Genomic DNA, 20732 nt, shown 5'->3' on the forward strand with positions numbered 1-20732 from the left:
GCCGTCATGGTCGCCTTCCCTCCTTTTCTGCCCGTCCTTTCTTCCGGCCTTTTAACAGTAACCAGAGAGGCCAAGAACAACGCTGGGACACGGCGGGAGACGGGGAGGCTGAGCGGGGGACACCGAGGGGCGAGACAGGGGAGACAACGAGGCGCTTAAAGGGGGTCGGAGATAAGAACTGTCTCCACGCTGTAAGAGAATCCTGTCTTCCTTTTCCTCTTCTGTTTTCAGATAAGAGAAAGAGCGGGTTTATCTGGGTATGTGTGTGTGCGCGCCAGACAGCTTTCTCAGACCCTTGATGCCGATCATCTGTTTTCCACCATTCATCCATTCATCCATTCACAACTGTGTGTGTGTGTGTGTGCTCCACGGATCGGGGTCGAGGAAAAGGCTAGCCCGTCTGATGCAACTCGCTGTGGAAACTAAGCAACTCCTACGGACGTTTGTCCTCCTCATTAAAAAAACCCAAACACCTTCCCTCCCATCAGAGGTGACATGATTCAATTTGTCATTTTACATGACAGTCAGTCATGTAACAGTCATTTATTTGCATATGGATGGTACAGTGGCGCAAAAAGGGGGTAGGCAGGATATGCACCATATAGGGGTGCTGCGTCAGAGGGGGGCGCTAAAAGCGATGGGAGGAAAATTATTTGGAGCACATATGATCAAATAAACTCATGCTGACTCATGCTCAGGAATACACGAAAAAAAAAAAATAGTGCCAGCAACTCGCGTGAAAAAAAAAGTATCCATCCACACCACAATCAACGTGTAAATTACTCGCTAAGTAGTTCCAGCATAAGCATAAGGTTAAGTACAGTTGTAAATCATCGGAGGTTCCTCGCGGACTCAGAATAACACAACCACAACGGGATTTTTTTTCTGCCATCGTATTGTCACATTATGGATGGCGTGGAACTCGATGAAACATATTGTGCTGTAATTTCATTCTGCCAGTTTATTGGTAACAACTGTTTATGACAGTGATACATTTAAGAGCTCGTTTACACGGAATCGGTCACGACAGCTATTTGTCATTGCTCAAAATACATTCACGCATAAACAACAGCACAAATCTCAGTAAGGTTGTTTCTTTTATCTCTGTATTATAATTTGTATGCAATATAAATAATAAACAGTCAAATCTGGTGATTTTTTTTTTTTTAAAGGGAAAAAATATTGACTCTCGAATTGGGTCATTTTTCAGAGATGTTTTGAGAACCACTCAAATGTATTTTTGGAGATAAATGTTGGACAAGATTGAGAACTGGAGGCGAGCATGTGCGGCCACTTTAGAGCGCCTCGTTGTCCCACCACATTCCAGTGCGAAGAGAAGAGCTTGATTTTTACCGTTTTTTGGCCTCCGATACCGATTCCGATATCCAGCTTTGCAGTATCGGCCGATACCGATACCTAAGGTTTTTTTTCCTCAACATGAAAAAGCTGTCCTGCCATTGGTTCAGAGCATTCAAGGGCCAATAGGATATCTTAGATCGGTTTGCAGTGAGCATGTCACATATCAGTAAATGTCTTGCACGAGCAAGACACAAGATGCTGCATCCAAAATCCTATATTAGCGTTGGAATTAATGGTATCGGCATGTTACTTGTGAGTAGTCACCGATACCGATACCACTGTTTTAATGCAGTATTGGCGCCTCTGCCGATACCAGTATCGGTATCGGAACAACACTATTTTGAAACCTTATTTTGCATATTTGGCGATTTCTTTTAATGACTCAAATTTACATTTATTTTCACTTTACATGAACTCTAAGTGTTATTGTATTTTAATGACTCTTTTCTTGAATCTTACGCACCAAAAGTTGTTCTTAATGATTGCCCGGCAGTGGAAAAACTGTCGGGAAGATCATTTCCACTAGTTGCCATGAATATTCCAGCACGCGTCAATGCAAGCGCTCTGTAGAAGAGGCGCTACGCTTCATTTGATGGCTCGCAGCCTCCCAATCAGCTGCGTGACGCCTCTCATTAGCCCGTCTGCAACCCTCGGCCATTTCCTCCGACGGGCCCAGTGAAAACAAGTCGAGAGTGCGCCGGCGGGGTGTGTGTTTCGCACCCTGTCAGTCACGCCCCTTTCTGATCGATGGCCGGGCGCCCCGTGCAAACATTCCCTGTTGGTTTAGAGGTGCGCGCTGCACCTGCTCCGCGCGGTGATTAAACAGCGACGTTTACGGGCGTGAGCAAGAAAAACAGAGCAGTGAGGATTCGCCGCGACGTAATGATTTCACCATGTTGAGTCCGCGCTCCCGAAACGCTTCCTTCTCATGGAAGCCACGAAACCCGACCCCCTGCTATCGTCCGGTCCGTCTCCCCCGTCCTTTCTCCTCGTTTCTATTGACGCCGCTCAATGCTATCAGCGGCGCGTAATGCCCGTCATTACATCCCGACTCTTTGTGCGGCTTATCAGGCCGGATCGGAGACGACGCTTTGCTTGAGTTTCCATTCTGCGCGTCAACCCGAGCGACATAAGTGGAACGGAACCCTGCAGGATGAGAAGACAAAACGTCTTGGTCGTCAATTCGCAGCCACAAGACCGACATGTTGCGTCATGTCCCAAGCGGGAAGTCAGATGGCGCTCATGAAACCATCAAAGCTCGAGTTGAACGGAACCGAGCGTTGTTGTTTACGAGATGTCGCCTGGAATATTTCGTGCTTTGGCTGATTTATAAAGATGCCACACAGACCGAGTTGCCCGTAATTACGGCGACCGAGCGGAGGTTTTGGTGGGTTCCTCAAAGAGGGGGCAGACAACCCATTTTGGGGGGCGGTCGAGCATGTGAGAGGTTGAAAAGGTTTTTTTTTCCCGCCCCCCTGACAGATCCTTACAATCCTTTTCCAAACCATTTGCTGATGTTCACCCTCCCACTTCTCATGGTAACCCAACGCAGCAGCGCATCTTTGAAGCGCGTGCCATCCAATAATAAGCCCACTTTTACACGGCGCTCCACTAACAGGTCCGTCTGCGCTTGATTGATTCAGGCGGCCACTGCGACCCTCGGCGGGTTGCCGTGGCAACGACCGACAACAAACAGGCCGCTGATTGGGGAAGTTGTCAAAACAAACGCCACGCCGCCATCAAACACTCCGTCTCGGACACGTTGCAGCTCAACCCAAAATGTCTGCTTTGCTGGCGTGGAGTGAAGCACGCTGGGAAATATTGAGAGTCATCTCCAGGCCCTTGGCTCCGAAAACACTTGATGAGTTTTGAATGGCCTCTTGTTCTAGGATAAATCTGCGGTCGTGGCAGCCGGGTGGTGGGGGGGAGACGGGCGGCGGTGGTGGCGGCGGCTCTACCAGGAAGCAACGACCAATCTTCACTAAAAAGTCAACTCAAAATCCCCGAGTAGTGATTGGAGAGTCGGAAATGATGAACGATTCCGAACTCTGCGTTCGGAATCATTCATCATTCCCGACTCGCTAATCACTACACAGGGATTTTCACAAAGTTCTTCTAACCTCGCCTGCAGCATCATCAGATACACGACCCAATTTGAGTTACTTGTGAACCAACTTTTTTTGTTTGATTTTTTTAAGCGTGTATTGCTTTGCTACATTTCAAGTACTACTACTTTTTGGTTCTAAAACAGCAATGTAAGTTGGACTTACTAGATAAATTATTGACATTTATGGCTATAATGTTAGCATGTGAGCACAACAATACAAAGTAGTTTTTTACTACAAAGAAATTTGGTGAGTTTTTCCCTGTGGGTTTGTTTTGCGTCTTTCTAATGTCGGTTGCTATCGTCCTTTTTTTTGTCACACCCTTGTTTTGTAATATAGGCCTTTATTCTGTCATAGAGAACTGAGCAGGGGCCCCAGCTGGAGTTCCTCAGTGACACTTTACTCAGTGCATCAAGGGTTCTTTGTCAGTATGCCAACGTTTTTTGGTCAATGTTTCTTCGTCAAGTTCTTTCTTCCAGGCCATCTGCATCCAGCCCAGCTCTTTGTGTCATGTTTTGGTTCCATGGGGTTAGGTTTTGTTTGGTTTTAGGTGTTTGTAGTGGTTGTCCTGAGTTCTTGCCGTGTCTCGTTATCTTTAACTTTGTCCACCTGCGTGTTGTCTTCCCTTCCCAGTATGTGTGACCTAATTAGTGCCCTCTGCCTGCTGTGTTTCCCACGAGTGTCTTGTTAGTGTTGTATTTAGTCAGTGGGGTTTGTTCACGCGTCGTGGTAGCATTGCATTGTCTTGTTCTGTTGAGGTGTGCTGTGCTGGTAGAGTTTACATCTAGTCAAGCTTTTCCACGTCTAGTCGAGTTTTTCCACGTCTAGACGAGTTTTTCCACGTCTAGACGAGTCTGTCCACATCATGTCAAGTCTGTCCACATTCAGTCCACTCAGGTCCCATCCGGTCTTCTACTTGGTTTCAGTTAAAGTTATTCTCATCCCCATTTGTCTCCCAACCTTGTTTCTCCGCCTTTGTGTCCATCCAGACTCCACGAACCACGACACTTTGTTGTCTATTTTTGGATGTAAAGAGACTCAGTACTTTTAACGTGTCCTGTCTGTTTTTGGTTCCAAATTCCGCACCTCACGTGACACCCACATTGGAACAGCAAAACAAAATGGCGACCGCCCTATATTCCCAACACAGCCTCGGACGCCGCGCTGACTCATTTCTTGTGGGCAAGCAGGGCTGGAGTCCCGGTTGACCATTTGACACACGTAGAAGATGGACCGTGTAATTACACCTCCACTCCATCTCCGCTTCTATTTATATGCGGCGGCAAGGTTGCCCTGGCGACTGTCCGGATCGCGACCCGCTCCAGCTAGCGCGGGCGTTTCCGTAAGCAGGAGTGCTTTTGTGACAGTTGGACGTCACCCAAGTAAAACATGGGGTGAAAGTAGCGCGCGAACATGCTAGCAGAGCTACACAGTAGCTGACGGCGTGCGTGTGTGCGATACATCTCAATCAAATCAAGTGAATGGAAAGAAAAGTGCTGACCTGACACAGGGTGGAAGTGTAGCGTGGCATGTCCTCACCACGTGGGAACGAGTCAAAGGCACATGTGGATCCTGTTGGGAGACAAGAGGGGGGAGAGACGTAAACACTTCTGCCAAAGTCTTGTTCTGCGCGCGTCTGTCTGATGTTGATTTTCGCCGCGACCAAGACGGAGGAAATGAAAATGAGGACCGAGCGGGAGGAGACGGACAAAGTGGACACGTTTGAGGTCGTTGTATCGGTCACATGACATCAGTGAGGTATCAAAAGAGGTCAAAGAATCAAGTTGAGCCCTCCTTTATGAAACCTTTGAATGCAGCTATTGAATGCCCCCACAACCCCCCACCCACCCACCTCCGCCCCTCCCTGAGGCTAAAACGAATCATTAGCATTCCGCGTAAGACTTCGAGAAGTCCGTTTGGGAGGAAATGAGAACTTTCGTCTTTCATATTTGACATTTTCCAAGCTGCCATTGAAGCTCAGAGTGATGAAGTGATTTGGATGGCGAACTCTTCGTCTTAATCCAGGTGGGACGACGAGGAGGCGGCCTGTCCAAAATCATTCCGACGAACACGTTTGTTCTCGCGACTTTCATCTCCGAGTTCTTTTCTCATTTCCTCGCGCATTCCTCCCTCTCCTCCTCCTCCTTTGTGCGCGTCCAAGGCCGCGGGGCCAAAGGAGCTCCTTCCTGCGCTCCGATGGACAACAAATGGACTCAATCATCAAGCGTGACGCTCACATGCTGGAGACAAACGTGAGCGTTTGACGGCATCTGCCGCCAGACGCTCGCGCCGCTCACGGTTGCAAGGTCACGAGGAACGCCGCCTGCCAATTGCACACCTTCCTTCCACGCGGACGCTTGGCGTCACGCGCTGAGAAATGAAAAAGTGTGGGAAAAGGTTTACAAACAGAAAATAAACTGCAATAAATGTCAACATTGGGAGAGCAAGGAACTCACACAGGCTAAATGTTTGTGGTGAGCACAGAAGAATTAAACTTCTTGTGTCATGACTCTTTGTGTGTGTGTGTGGACACAAAACACCAGCCGCATGCGACCATGAATGATGACCACGTTAATCACAAACATATTTCCACATGTGCGCGGAAGACACAACAGGCCGCTTCTCTACTTTTCGACACAAGCGAACCATCCGCACAAGGAAAACCAAAGATGGGAAAATAGCAGACGTGAAATGATGTCATCGCTTTTGGAGTTGATTCACTAGCGGTAGCTTGACATTAATTTGCACACACACAAAAAAAAAAAAAATAATAAAAATAAATGTAAAAAAAAGTTTTATTTCTTTGGCCTGAACACATGAGCAGTGAATCGGTGAGTGATGCAATAAACTGATATTAAAACTCATTCACTGCCATTCATTTTAGAAAATTTAAAAATTTTCAATACCTACGCGATATTACGTTCAATAATCATATATAAACCCAATCTACCAAATGACAGAAGAGACTCCCTACTTTTTGCCTCGTCCCGTTCTTTTATGATTGACAGTAGCAAAATGTAGGTTTACCAAAATACAGCCATTTCTCCCATGGACTCTGAAACTGTGTTTATTTTGTATAAAATGGGGCAATGATGTCATCTACCGGTGGTTAGGCATCAGTAAACTTGTTTCCAAGTTTGACATTTACAGTGGAGCATAATCAGATTCTCCCCCATTTAGCCCCGCTCTAAAAACTACAATTGACAAGTATACTTGTCAAAGGCAGTAAATGAGTTAAAAGGGAAGTCAAACAAAAAAAAGTTTCTTTATTAGTTTTATGCTGTCCCATTAGTGTAAACATGGTATTCTAGAATAGGAATTGAGCAGCAAAATCCACCCTTTTTTTTATCCATCACAGTGGCGGCCATTTACCCGCTTGATGTCAACTGAAATTGGCGTCACAGCTGCTCACGGGGCTCGAGTTGTCAAGGTTTGTGGGGGTTTGTGGACCCAAGTTGGGGGGTAAGGCGAGGCGTGGCGGGTGTGCTCTTAAGCATTCTTTAATTTAACTCAAAACAAACAAAGTACAAACCAAAGCAGGGAACAAACTTACTAGCTGTAAACAGGCAGGCAGGACTCACAGACACAGGAAACGAGGTGTGACCAGGACTGACCGAAAGCAGGGAACTGAATACACAGTAACGAGACAACGAGAGACACCTGGGCAACACACAAGTGGCTTGGGGAGCTGATTGGATAACACAAGGGAACAGGAAAACGAGCACAGGAGGACATGATAAAACTTGACGAGACATTGATAGAGAAGGAAAACATGACAAAAAAAAACAAAAAACAAAACCCATATCATAACACAACTAACGACCAATCACGGCTCAGCTTGCGAACGGAAAACAGGTGAGCTGTGATGGGTTGTTACCTGAGCTATGAACAACTATGGTGTCATTTTCAGTCGACAGCAAGTGGAAAAATGGCCGCCTCTTGAGATGGCTAAAATCGGGAGGATTTTGTTGCTTAATTCATATTCCACAAACACAACGTTAATCAGAATACGCTGTTTACACTCGTGTGTGAAAATAAAACATATTATTGACAAGAAAGTTTTGGTTTAGCTTTCCCTTTAAAGGGATACTTCACTTATTTAGCCCATTATAGCAATAAAAAGCTAATATTTTGTCTATAATTAATTTGATACCTTCATTATTTTTCACGTACAAATAGTACCTTTAAAAACACATTTTGCAACTTGCTGTTGACTGATAATGACATCACAAGGGCTCAGGTAACCAATCACAGCTCACCTGTTTTCTAGGTTTGGTCATGTGAGATTCACAAGCTGAGCTGTGATTGGTTACCCGAGCCCTTGTGATGTCATTTTCAGTCGACAGCAAGTTACAAAATGTGTTTTTATAAGGTACTAATTGTACAGGAAAACTAATGAATATATCAAATTTATTACAGGCAAAATATTAATGTTTGACTACCAAAAATGGTTTAATAAGTAAAGTATCCCTTGAAGCGAATTTGCCAATTTTAACATGTACTTCGGCCTCAACCACGTCCCAAAGTCCCTTAATTGGACAAAAGCAACGCCACTTGCTTTGTTGCGGCCCATTAACCTTCGCCGACACGCCGCTGATGTCATCGCTGCGTTTTGACCTCTGAGGAGCAAGCTCGGCGCACCAAAAAGTGTCCCCACCCTGGCCGCGTCTGCCTGCAGCGTCCATCCATCATACGGCGACAGCACTTAGCTGCCATGGCGGCCGGCAGGCGGGACTTTTGGAGTCATAAAAAGATGATGTCATATTTGGACTTGAGGAGCAAAACAAATAGATTTCAATCCAGCGATGCATCATGAATAAACACCCCTTTTTATGCGACGCCTTTTGATTTACTACGCCAATAAAAATATTGATTAGTTGAGCATTAGCAAGTCACTAAATCCCTCTCTCTCAGCACCTTTGACCCTTGCCGGAGCCGTAAAGTAGCACCTTATTATCATAAGTTGGGTGCGTCACTTCCCCCCCACCCGCGCTTTCATCATGTTTCTCACCCGCAGAACTTGCCGAGTCCCAAGCCGGCGGGACGCCTGCGTGCACGTTTCACGTCAGTCCGAGAAGACTCACAAATCACCTTGAAAACGGGTGTTAAGCCGCACATCACACACCCCCACACCAAAAAACGCTTCCTAAGCCATCCTGTTCTCCGTCGCCATTGTACAGTACAATGTGGCGTCTGTGCGAGAGCGCAGGTACAGTAACGGCGCCTCCATATGGCTCCCATTCCCCGCAGGAAGAAAGGCTATATTGTTGGCGGCCTGTAAAAAATTAACTGGGCCCGCTCTTGAAACTGGAACAAAAGCGCCGCCCCCCCGTCCACTTGACGTGGTCTGGAGGAGTCCTTTCACCTGGACGTCGGTGCGCATGGACCAAAAAGGAAGCCAGCAAACACGCCTACATTTTGGAAATATGTTTACAACTGCCTATATTATTAGTGTAAAAAGTGATAGTGTGGTGCTCCACTAGTGGTGCATGGCTCCCTCTAGTGGTACGCAAAAGAATCACGCAATTATTTATTCATACTGTTTGTACTCTTGTAAATGTAAAATGTTACGTACAGTTTAGATCAGGAGTGTCCAAACTTTTTCCTCTGAGGGCCACATACAGAAAAATAGAAAGCTGCAAGGGCCACTTTGATTTTTATTTTATTTTTTTAAGTTATTTATTAACACATTCATTGCCAGACCAGCAAAAAATGCATCATTTGACGTCTTTTTCCGTCAATGGCAGTGAATGAGTTAAAAATGGTAAAAATCAATGAAGCAATTATAAATTGTTGATATAATGTGCAGTTACTTATTGAAAACTGCTAACAGTCACAAGTCAAATAGTGACCCCTGTGTGCCACTATAATAGATATGCCTCTCCACTGAGCAGCAGCTGATCCCAACTTGACATTCTGAACCACAACAAGAACAATCTGTCGTCAACTGGCCACACTTAAGAACCATTAACCTAATGTGATGTTTTCACAAATTGGACCTTGACACTAAGCAACAAGTGGATGAATATTTTTATTTCTGAGACTGAATTATTAGCTGCAAATTTGTGTCTTTGCATAGCTAGAAATGTTTAATCCACCCTCTTTTTTTAATTTTTAAATAGCATTGAAAAATTATTTTTAGGATTTGCCGCGGGCCGCCAAAAAATGTATGGCGGGCCGCAAATGGCCCCCAGGCCGTAGTTTGGACACCCCTTGTTTAGATGTATTTAACATTCAAGTCCAATACATTTTCTGTGATTTTTTTTTTAAACTACACTTTTTGTAAATAAAACCTCTGCCTCATTTTTGATGAACATTTTTTTTTAATGTATTGTGTTTGGCATTTAAAATAGATGTGCTTTTATTCTTATTTAACACAGACACATTTAACCTGCCTCCTCTAATTGGCCGAGGACTCTGATTGGCTGCTGGATCGCTGCCAAGGACCAGTGAGAGGCCTTTCTGCCACATCAAAGATGTGTGCACATGTGCGTGGGTACTCCAAGGTGACCACACGCACTCACATTACGTTTACTATTAAACCTTACATCAATTAAATGTGTGCTTGTGTGTGTAGGGGTCTTGACACTCACAGTAGGGGGGTGCATCGGAGCCACAATGGTCCTTGTAGTCTTCCAGCTGCAGTGCCTACGCACAGCACATACATACACGCACAGTAAAGTCAGTTATAAAAAAAATGCAGACGAGCAAATTAAAAGAAAAGTGCGGCGAACAGGAAATGGCATCATGGCGCTGGCGGCCTTCCCAACTCTTTGAGGCGCCATTATGGCTCCAAACATTTAGGCTGTGTTGGGAATCAATCCCTATTCACTATATATAGTGCCCTATATTGTGAGTTTGCCATGTTGTAGCGCTGTTGGAATGTCGTGAGTATAGATTATCCCCACTATGCATTCGTGTCGGCCGAGCTTGAGTGGCACCCAGTGCGAGACACCCCTTTTAATTTTTATTCTGAGGCACGTTGCCGCCCCCCCGCAGCAAAGTCACTCTGTCCAACCGGCCTCACATAATATATGTGCCAGAAACCGCCAACGCAAGCAATGGTCACTCGATAAGCAATATATCCCATGATTCATTGTGCTAGTATAGTATTGGATAATTCTCAACACAAGACAAATTGATATCTTGTGGCCCTTAAAATATCTTTAGCACTAGGAGCTGGTAATGCTGATAACAGCCTATTTTCAGTGACAAAACAAATTACAAACTTCGTGAAGAGATAGCATCAGCCGCGGCCGTTGTCATTTATGCGGTGTAAAAAGTCTTCCTTATGGTGTTGGTCAGTTATTAATTAATTAATTCAACTGTGTTAAACCGCAGCAGCACAAATGAATGAAACAGATTATTCCCCCCCCACATTTTGTATGTGCTAACAGTTAACATCTGTTGATTCAGCCACCATGTACAAAGTGCAATATCGGCTACGGATTGATTCTTCTTTTAGTAGCCTGGAGTATTCTGTTTTTGTTTTTGTTTTTTTTACCTCTTCTCGTTGTAGCATCTGGTCCACAACAGCTGTCAATCATTGTTCAAGTGTGGCGTTTGCCGTTTACTTAAAGTGGCAGATTCGTTGTCTATAATGCCAAAATGGCTGCGCTAACGGCCATTTTGGGACACGTGACGTCAACGTCAGGATCTCCATTCATGGCAAAATAACGCTAGTTGGCTGGCTCGTTGCCGGTCACGGCGTAAATAACCACTTCGCAATGTTTAAATTGAATTGGCAATTGAAACTTATTTTTACTTTTATTTTTACAGCTTGTATTACAGTATTCACACGGAAACCAATTATATACCTATACGTCATCTGAAACGTACCTATGACTTGTTGACATTTTCCCCATGTTTTAAAACATCATTTTGAACAGTCACAACTGTGTCATATGTCTTGACCGCTTGCTGTCATTTATTCGGTGCAGATAACATGAGTTTTCCTTCGTTCTGTCCCTTTTCATGTCTTTTTTAATGGAATGAAATACCCCAGATGAAATTTTCGTGTAAAGCTAACTCCCTCTTAAGCGCTTCAATGTTTAATTACTTACAGAATGTTAGCTTACCTGTCATGCATTTTTGGCGTGACCTTCTTCTGCTCACATGACCGACGCCAACAACGCGACATAGGCACATTGGCGCCCTCTCGCGGAGATTCTCTACAGTGCATTGACGCTGCGGGAGGAAGCAGGGCGTGGGTGGGGGGATTTACGTGACAAACAACGATGACTACGACGATGACTCACATTTATAGAGCAATCATCACAGCACGACACAAAGTTTACAATGCGGGTAGATTGTGCAAGTGTGAACACACAAGATGACCAACATATGCACATTAAACATCCAATAAAGTTTTTTTTTTAATACCCCACTCACATTTAATTTCCATGTTGATGAAAACATAATAGCCTTCATTTAGTTTATTAAATGTAATTACTGATGCTAATTTGGACCGGCCAATTATGTCTCAGCTTGTACTCACAAAAAGTGGTGAAGCTGTGTATTTAAAATAAAAACAAATACTTTGAAGGTTTAAGAAGTATTTTGACAACATAAGTATAGAAATACGAAAATGTTTTCAAATGTTGGGGATAAAAATAAGTATAGATACCTGAAAAACTTCAATAATTACAAATAATGCTTCCCAACAATGCTTTGTGAGTGTGTGCTTGTGAGGTTCCAACTCACACTGCCATGACCGTGCTAGCATTTAATTCACTGGAAAATCATGAAAAGCAGGATGCTTTTAGTCACCTTGCGCCACTTCCTGTCCCATGCAGGAAGTGGACCTGTGTGTGTGACATTCTGTTCATTCGCAGCAGCTTTCTTTTAAAAAGTCCCTTCAGAATAAAGCCGTCCCGGACTCTCATGATTGTTCCACAACCGGCGGCAAAGGGGCGAAGGTCAAGACATGGGAAAATTCCAGGATTGTGCCATTTTGGAGGAGATGGGGGGGGTCACAGGATGGAGCCATTGGCGTCACTCCTGTGATCTTTATTTAGAGGGCCTTCTTGAAGTCTGGGCCTGCCCCAGTTCGAGATGACCCAGAGGAAGAGGTGAGAGAGGCGCGGCGGCGGGCCTGGGCCACGCTCTGACTTCACGCTGCAACAATCCTGTGATTAACAATCTTGTTAAATTATACAGCTTTTTCCCAGCGAGCATTCCTGCCCGCCAGTTAACACGAGGACTAATGAGAGGAACATGGCGTGGAAAAGTCTGGACAGCGGGAAACAAATAACACAAGCTCATCACACAAGTTGTGAACTGGGCGTCGGTATGTCACATTGGAAAGCAGCCATTCGCTACTACAAATACTTAGTTGCTGTATAAATACTAACTGTACTTAAGTAGATCTTCAGATCGTTTGTACTTGCCTAATTTTTCTGACCCCTTTTTCTCTTTGCACCTACATTTGAAAACAGACATCTGCAATGTCTTGTAAAGGAGTTGAATCAGTACTTCTCATTTAGAACAGAGTGTATTACTTACCGCTAACGACGTGCGTAAAGACGTTTTCCCTCTCGTGAAACACATCTGCTTGACGTCTCATCGTGTTTTCCGGCTGATGTCATCATGCGTTATGCGATGCTGACATCGCTACCTCGCGTTTTTACGAGCCGCAAACGTTTGATGTTGCCGGACTCCTCACATGTTCGAGGTGAGAACCAAACAACGTGCATGCGCTCGCCCGCAGCCATTTTCCACCACATCTGGTCGACCTTGACCCATCCGTGGTGGATTTGTGAGGAGGAACGCTGATTATGAGAGGATGATTTGGATTTTAAGGTACCTAAAACGCAACCCAGAGGGACGCCAACATTTTTTTTTTCAAGCCATTACTGTTCCTGACCTATCAACAAAAGGGGGAAAAGTATGAAAAGCACTGTTACAAAATTGGCAGCCATCTTGGTAGCGGAGGAGAAGAGGCGACATCACCGAGGAGGAGGAGGAAGCGGGTGAAGGTCGACAAAAGTGGGAGCCGGAGGAGCGAAGACAGATCCCCACCGCAGCCCACCCACACCGCGCCAACACGCACGCACACACACTGCGGTCGGCGGTTCACCTGCAGTTCACGATGACCATAACAACGCCCCGAGGACGAGGGCGAAACCCAAGACGAGACAAGGACGAGGCGAGCGGCCGAGGATGAGGCCGGATGTGGTAGCGCCAGGCATGGAGAGGAAAGGCTCATTTGGAGCGCTGAGAACTCAGGACGCAAATCACTCGCGGGAGTTTGTCGGGGAGTTCACAACCAGGTCAGGTCAGAACAGGAGCCAGTGTTGTCAAGTCAAACTTTATTGATAATACTGCTAAGACAAAAAACATCTAGGGTGTGTCCCTGTTTGTTGCCATGGAGACGGACTATGCACAAAAAGTTTGGGATATTAGGCTGCGGACGTAAAATTCACTACAATCTATACAAGGTGAAATTAATCTGGCCTTCTCTTAACTTTTGAAGGGACATCCAACTGTTTATTCACTAATTTTTCACAACAGGTGTTTGACAGGTAGACCAATTTATTTCCTGGTTCAACCAGAATTTGCAATTAAAGACACCATTAGGTCAATTCCGAGATTTGTTTCGAAATACATCAGATGTGTTTGAAGATAAGTGCTGTAAAACTACAAAGACAGAACAATGGATGGTGTGTCTACTTTAGAGCACCCCATTGTCAGCCATGAGTGCATGCAGGTCACTCAGAAAATGGAAGATCAAGGAGTTTTTGTTTTTTGTTTGAAAAGTTCGATTTGACAGCTCGCGTGTGGACGGGAGCTTCGGGCTGGTGTTGCCGCTTTAGAGCGCCTCGTTGTCAGCCATGAGTGCATGCAGGTCACTCACAAAATGGAAGATCGAGTTTTTTTTTTGTTTTTTTTTTTTGAAAAGTCCGACTTGACAGCTCGTGTGTGGACTGAGGCTTCCGGATGGTGTTTCCACTTTAGAGCGCCTCGTTGTCATGGCCAGGAAAAGCCCCATGATGTGGACATATCACAGCTCAAATTTAAGTGTAGGCTTAAAATATGCTAGATGAAGTAACATCCATTTTGGCGTTTGATTTACAGGTGACAGTTGAGTGGTGTGTCATTTTTCATGATTTTTTAGCTCTATTTTATAGACTTGGCTTTTTTTTTTTTTTTTTTTAAATCATTCAAATTGAAACAAAACTAGTCTCTGTACTGTGTCAAATTTAGAAGAAATTTTAACAGGGGCAATGCGCATTAAAAGGTTTACAGAAGGTCAAATTAAATTCACCTGTAAAGTTGAGAGCCCAATTTCCCTCACAGTGTATTTTGTTCAAGTAGCTTCAAGCGGACTCAAGGCACGTAAGATAAGTTTGCATAAATGAAGGCGATAAGTAGCCTATAATGAAACGCAAGAGGAAAGCAGCGTGAAGGCCGAACCATCAAGCGGCACCGGGTTTGGACGTGGCATGTCGGGTACCAAAAAGTCTTTCCAGTGTTTTGAGTACTCAATGGGACTTTTGTTTACAAGGCTCACTCGGTCTTTGCCTGCGGGCCGACTAAGTCAACTTTTCCACTCGGGTCGAGTTCACAGACTAACTTTTCCATCAGTGGCTTGATCCACCTTTGCTGTTTCTGCTGCTGCTGATGATGATGATGAAGAGAAAAAGAAGCATCTGAGGGGAAGAGGAAGAGGAAACGAAGATCTGAGAATTCGGCGCCAGCGCAGCAGCGCTCGCGATCGGCATTCAAAGAGAATAACGAGCCCGTTTGGAACTTTTCCTCCTCGCCGCAGCGAAACGAGTCGGAGGCGTCGCAGCGGGCGCTCGCAACATCAGAATCCATCTCCGATTCCGTGGCAGCCGTTCAGCTTCTGCCGGCTGCTCTTCCTCCGCCCGCCTCGCTGCGTGAGCGCACATGAGAGGGGCGCATGAAACGGAAAGAGAGATGAAGAGACGCCACGAGGGAGACGAGCGTGACGCAGGCGAGACGAGACGAGCGCGCGTCACGACCCGTGTTTGTGATGGGAGAATTGTCTTTGGGGGGGGTCACTCTGATACCCGGGCCGGTCCAAACGGGCCCACCATCCGCATGGCAGCGTAGTTCTGCGGGTCATGAAGACAAAGACAGACAATTAGACTTTCAACAGGCAGTTTGGCAAGCATTCCCTATAGTGCCCTAGAAAGTGTGTTGCCATTTTGTAATGCCGTTTGAATGTTTACTTAGAAGGGCTGCTGGGTGGAACATTTTCATATTATAATACTCACAAGCATATATACTTTATCTTCTGGAAAAATCAACTACTATAAGTGCAGTTCCTGACTTAGTTTCCAGCAAAAAAAGTTAATATTTTATCTAGAATTAATTTGATAACTTAATTATTTTTCATATACAATTAATACCTTTAAAAACTATTTTTTCCACTTGCCGTCAACTGAAGATGACATCACCTGTGTTGAGGAAGTATAGCTAACGACCAATCATGGCGCACCCGTTTTCTGGGTTTGGTCAGCAAACTGAGCCATGATTGGTCGTTACCTACTTCCTCACTCAGCACAGGTGATGTCATCTTTAGTCAACAGCAAGTGAGAAAAACAAATAGTTTTTAAAGGTATTCATTGTTTATGAAAAATAATGAAGTTATCAAATTCATTCTGGACAAAATATTAACTAACTCATTGGCTCTCAGCCATTTTCACAGAAGCAAACTGGATTTTGACTGATTTTGCAAGGCCCACAGAATATTGTGTTCTATTGCTATAAAAACATGGAACCTATCGAAAGAAAGATTAAAGTCTCTTCTTTCATCAGGAAAAAAAAGTATATTTCTATCGGTTTCCATTTTGCAGCAATTAGAATAAGAATATAGTTAAGTTTAATCAATTTTCACAAATCTATTTAGAATTGTGAGCAATTGAGCTCTTTTTCAACATGGCCCTGGTTGATCTCCTTTTCTCTGCTGCCACCTGCTGGCCGCTTGTGTAATAACTACCATTTCTGCAACCGTTATTTGTGAAGCTGCATCAAAGCCTTCTGTATGATCTAGCATAAAAAAACAAAAAAACAAACAAATACCTCTTTGGGACACAAAACAAAAACAAAAAAAACGTATTAATACGTTTTTGGGAGCAAATGAGTTTTTAACTGCTAAAAATGGCTCAATGAGTCAAGTATCCCTTGAACAACTGTTGAGTTAACTCTTCTTTGTTTGTCTGCATGACTATTATACTGCCACCTGGTGGCCAAGTGGTGCACACCAGACAGAGTATTGTATTTTATTTTGTTCTCACTATTTGTGGGTCAGCCCGGTCCACTGTTTATTTCTTGCTATATAAAATCTCTATTTAGTGATTAGGCAGTGAATGAGTGACTGATTGGAAAAGTTCACTCATTCCCTACTCCCTAATCACTAGATAGGGATTTTGAGTAGACATTTTATTGAACTATCGCTGTATAAAAATACTAATAGAGTGAGTAGGGAATGAGTGAATGATTCGGAAAACAGCCGCCAACTTGCCGGGAAGGAGTAGAGGAAGACGCCAAGGAAGAGGAGGACGAGGATGAGGACGAGGAAGAGCACAATGAACCACTTGAAGCGCCTCCACAGGATGAACCGCATCGTCTTGTAGGGGGACGAGAACCACAGGAAGGAGGTCTCGGGACGCCTGAGAGGACCGATGGCAAATCATTAAAAGAAAATATTATTATTATATTTTAATAAGATTTTTTTCTCCCTCCTTTAATTACTTTTTTTTGTTTATTGAAGCTCAGTCTTTTCTGTTTGCACTCACCGAGGTTCCTCCAGGTGGGGGTTCAAGTTGGGCTCGTCTCGGCCGAGCCCGGCTGGTCTCTCCTCGTCTTCTTGCTCCGTCACGATCTCGAGCGACATCTCCACCTTCCCCTGCGGGGTCACCACATGTCACAAGCATCCCGGGGCAAACACAACCTGTCTATATAGTTGACATTTTTGGGAGTGGGTGCGGTTTGCATGTTCATTGGCTTACAGCGAGGAGTTTCTGTCCGTCCTGGTCGCGGACGCAGGGCCACCACCCTTTGACGGTCGTCTGTTCGAACAGAGACGTCCGCGGGTCGGCCGGCTGCTCCAGCAGACGCAGGTCGCACTTCTCCGGCGACTTGGCGGGACGTATCATGCGGTTCAGATCCATTACCAGGTGACCTGAAGGCAAAGCAAATTTATTTTGTATTTTTTATTTTTTTTTTTTTTTTTTTACAGAGGCCAAAAAAGATTAAATGAAAAGGTGAATATGCTGAAGCTAAAATTCTAACATGAAAGCTGTTGTGTGCTGAAGGGTTGGATCCCAAAGCGCAGACACAAATAAGGTTTTAACTATTTATTCACGTAACTTGACTAAACGAAAAACAACGAGAATGTATCGAGAATTCACGAGACGCCAAGCCCACTTGGGCTGCGGAGAAGCACAGAGGAACAGGGAGCAATAATCCGACAGTTTATATAGACAGTAAATCGATCCCATTGGTTGTGGCGAGACATGTGGGTACCAGTACTGACACGGAATTCTCTGATTGGCTGTTGACCCAGCAACGCGATTAAAGATTCTTGACATCACATAGTTCTTACAGATAGTTCCTGACATCAGAACAAAACAGACACTTGACCTCAAACTTAACAGGTCATGAACTTACCCTTAACCCAGGCGTGAACCCAGACATGAAACAAGACCCAAGCATTACTCCTGCATGACTCGAGTCATGACAGTAAAAGCAGGTTCAAGGAAAAGATAAGCAAAACGGACAGAAAAGTTCTGATTTCTGCGATGCTGTCAGGTGGTAATAAAAGTGAAGGAACATCACGGTGCTCATGTTTTTTCATTTGCTCACTCACTCGCCACAGGAATTTCCAAGATGGCCGGCGAGCGGCGCGACGTTTAATGCATCCCGACTTGGAAACGTGTCTCCCTTGAAAGGTCAAAGCTGTGTCTGATGATTTTATGGATTATGAAGGAAAATGAGATCAGCGTCAGCCCCTTTTTCCGTATTCACGGACCTTTGAGGGATCCCGAGGTGAACGTTAGTGCAGTTTGATCAGGGCTGACGTTAAATATGGAAGCATTGCGGCGTGATGAACGACTGGAGAGAGACGACGCGTCCACTGCAAGCGTTTTTCCAGGGTTCCCGAGTATTCAACGGTAGGAAAAATGTCTGACCCTCACACCGAGCAGGAGCATGAAGAAAGGCAGCGGTCGCGCTGATGAGCTGAAGACAGGCCAGAATGGAAGAAATGCTTTGAGGTGGCCGCGCCGCCGCGCCGAGTACGAGCCGAATAAACCTGAGCGACGGGAAACGCCGCAGCGCACCGACATGGTGACAGATCACAATCTGGATTCCTCATCGTCCTCCTCCTCGCTCTCCTCATCTTCGTGTCTCGGTCAAAGAAAGAACAGACGAGGCGAGCGGCCGGTTATTCACCAGGATGAAGCTGGCTGGCGCGGCGCCAGGCTTGAAGAAAGGCGGAATTTTGACAGCTCGAGTAGGGAGAGACGCAAGTTGCCAGCGTGGTGGAAAAGAGAAGAGCAATTAAGGTTATCACACTGACGTCGAACTAGATTTAGCGCCAAAAATTAGCTAAAACCATCTTCACGTCACCCGGCATGAATTCAATGTTTTTCTAAGGTAGCAGTCTGGGAATACGGCCTTCTTTTCAGTAGTGTTAATTTCGTCAATGAAAACGAAAAAATAATTTTGTCAACGCACATTTTTCACCGGACTAAAACTAGACTAAAACCCTCATTAATAAACAATAACTACGACTAAATCAGCACTTGGGACTATTAATGAGCTATAACGTTCCAATAATAATGTTAATCTGCCCGCTAACACTTGTTAACTTGCTAGCTCGTAGCATGGAGCCGTAGCAGACACTTGTTGATATACTGTGATTGTGTTGTTGAAGTTGTTTTACCTAAAAATGATTAGAGTGGTATACCACACTATACGACACTATACTCAATAACTCCTTAAGATCTATTTCTAGTGGGCACTAAGCATCAACACTTGGTGTTAAAAAATAAAAAAATAAAAAATAATAAAAAAAAATGATTAGAGAAAATTGTATATGAAATAGTTTTAGATCCAAACTGTTCAAAACCGAACCACATAGAACCAAACATGACATATACAGGGATAAAATGATTGTCCTGACTAAAACGTTGACAGTTTTTGTTGACTAAAACTGGACGAATAAAATTATGTTTTCTTGGACTAAAATAAAGACTAGATTTATAATAATACTAAATAAAAATTGGATTGGGTGGACTAACTCTGATTAAAAAAAATAAATAATAATAATAATAATAATAATAACAAGCGTGATTGAAACTGGATTAAAACTGAGACTAAATTTAAAAAAGCCAGATAAAATTTACCCTACTTTCCAAGAAGCATTTATGAGGAGCCAGCAGCTCGGGAAGGGATTGAATCTTTGCAGGTTGTCGGTTCAATTCCTAAAAAAAAAAGTGACTCATGCAATAAAAAGTGTGTAAGTACCAAGATAGTCGTCGAAGGAGAACTTGTCATTGTCCCACACCTGAATGGTCAGTCTGGGAGCAAGTTTACTTTCAGCTCTGTCCAGATTCCAAAAATGTTCCTGCAGATGGAGACAAGCGCGTCATACCAGACAAAAAAAGTTGACCACAATATTCCGCTGACGACCACTTCCTGTCCTCTTCCTCACCTTTTTGTCGACGACGCACAGCTGCTCGGCGGGCAAGTAGAGGAAAGGAAAGACGAATCGGTAGTTGAAGTTAGCTTCCCCGTCCAGCGAGCGGTAATGGACGTCCGTCTTCTGCTTGTTGTGCTCGTGCCCGTCCAGCCAGCTGAAACGGACGCAGGCGCCGAGGTCGACATGGGTTGGCTTTGATGACGCGGGTCTTTTCGCACCCACCCTTTCACGTAGATGTCGCTCATCTTCTCCCCGCTGATGCCGACGTCGTCTAGGATGACGTCGCTGGTGTTCCAGATGATGCAGCGCAGCAAGAACCTGCACGTCTATTGATTAGAACAGTGATTCCCAACCGAGTGTGCTGCGCGGGAAATTATATTGCATCGTCTTCGTTTACTGAAGTAACGTTAAATGCAACAAGTACATCAATAACTTGATTTTGTGCGAGTTCTTACTTCTTGGCCTTGCGTGGCGTGATGTTGAAGGGCGGCCCAGGTGGTCCCAAACACTTGGGGAACAGGTCCACCCACATCATCAGTCGTCCCTGCGAGGAGGGACAGAAACAGCCAATCAGAAGTGAGGAGGAGATGTAA

At 44.7% G+C, this 20732-nt stretch overlaps 1 protein-coding gene and 1 long non-coding RNA gene across 6 annotated transcripts in view; both read right to left on the reverse strand.

Annotated features, from left to right (window-relative positions):
* The window catches only part of LOC144003608 (uncharacterized), a 65852-nt gene extending 54774 nt beyond the window's left edge, over positions 1-11078 (reverse strand). The window contains exons 1-3 of the long non-coding RNA XR_013279028.1: positions 10969-11078; positions 10058-10112; positions 4966-5036 (exon numbers count right to left, since the gene is read on the reverse strand). This is a non-coding gene — a long non-coding RNA (uncharacterized LOC144003608). The remainder of the gene's footprint in view (positions 1-4965; positions 5037-10057; positions 10113-10968) is intronic.
* Positions 11079-13759: 2681 nt separating this feature from the next.
* Positions 13760-20732, reverse strand: part of dysf (dysferlin, limb girdle muscular dystrophy 2B (autosomal recessive)) — a 33100-nt gene continuing 26127 nt past the window's right edge. For all 5 annotated transcript variants that reach the window (XM_077498885.1, XM_077498882.1, XM_077498883.1 and 2 more), the window contains 8 exons: positions 20595-20683; positions 20362-20457; positions 20152-20293; positions 19965-20064; positions 17444-17616; positions 17231-17340; positions 16957-17104; positions 13760-15544 (listed from right to left, as the gene is read on the reverse strand). In XM_077498885.1, the coding sequence (XP_077355011.1) occupies positions 15488-15544; positions 16957-17104; positions 17231-17340; positions 17444-17616; positions 19965-20064; positions 20152-20293; positions 20362-20457; positions 20595-20683 (915 nt within the window). In that variant the 3' untranslated portion in view covers positions 13760-15487. The remainder of the gene's footprint in view (positions 15545-16956; positions 17105-17230; positions 17341-17443; positions 17617-19964; positions 20065-20151; positions 20294-20361; positions 20458-20594; positions 20684-20732) is intronic.

This window comes from Festucalex cinctus, chromosome 16 (assembly GCF_051991245.1).
Source record: "Festucalex cinctus isolate MCC-2025b chromosome 16, RoL_Fcin_1.0, whole genome shotgun sequence".
In the NCBI taxonomy this organism is placed as follows: Eukaryota; Metazoa; Chordata; class Actinopteri; order Syngnathiformes; family Syngnathidae; genus Festucalex; species Festucalex cinctus.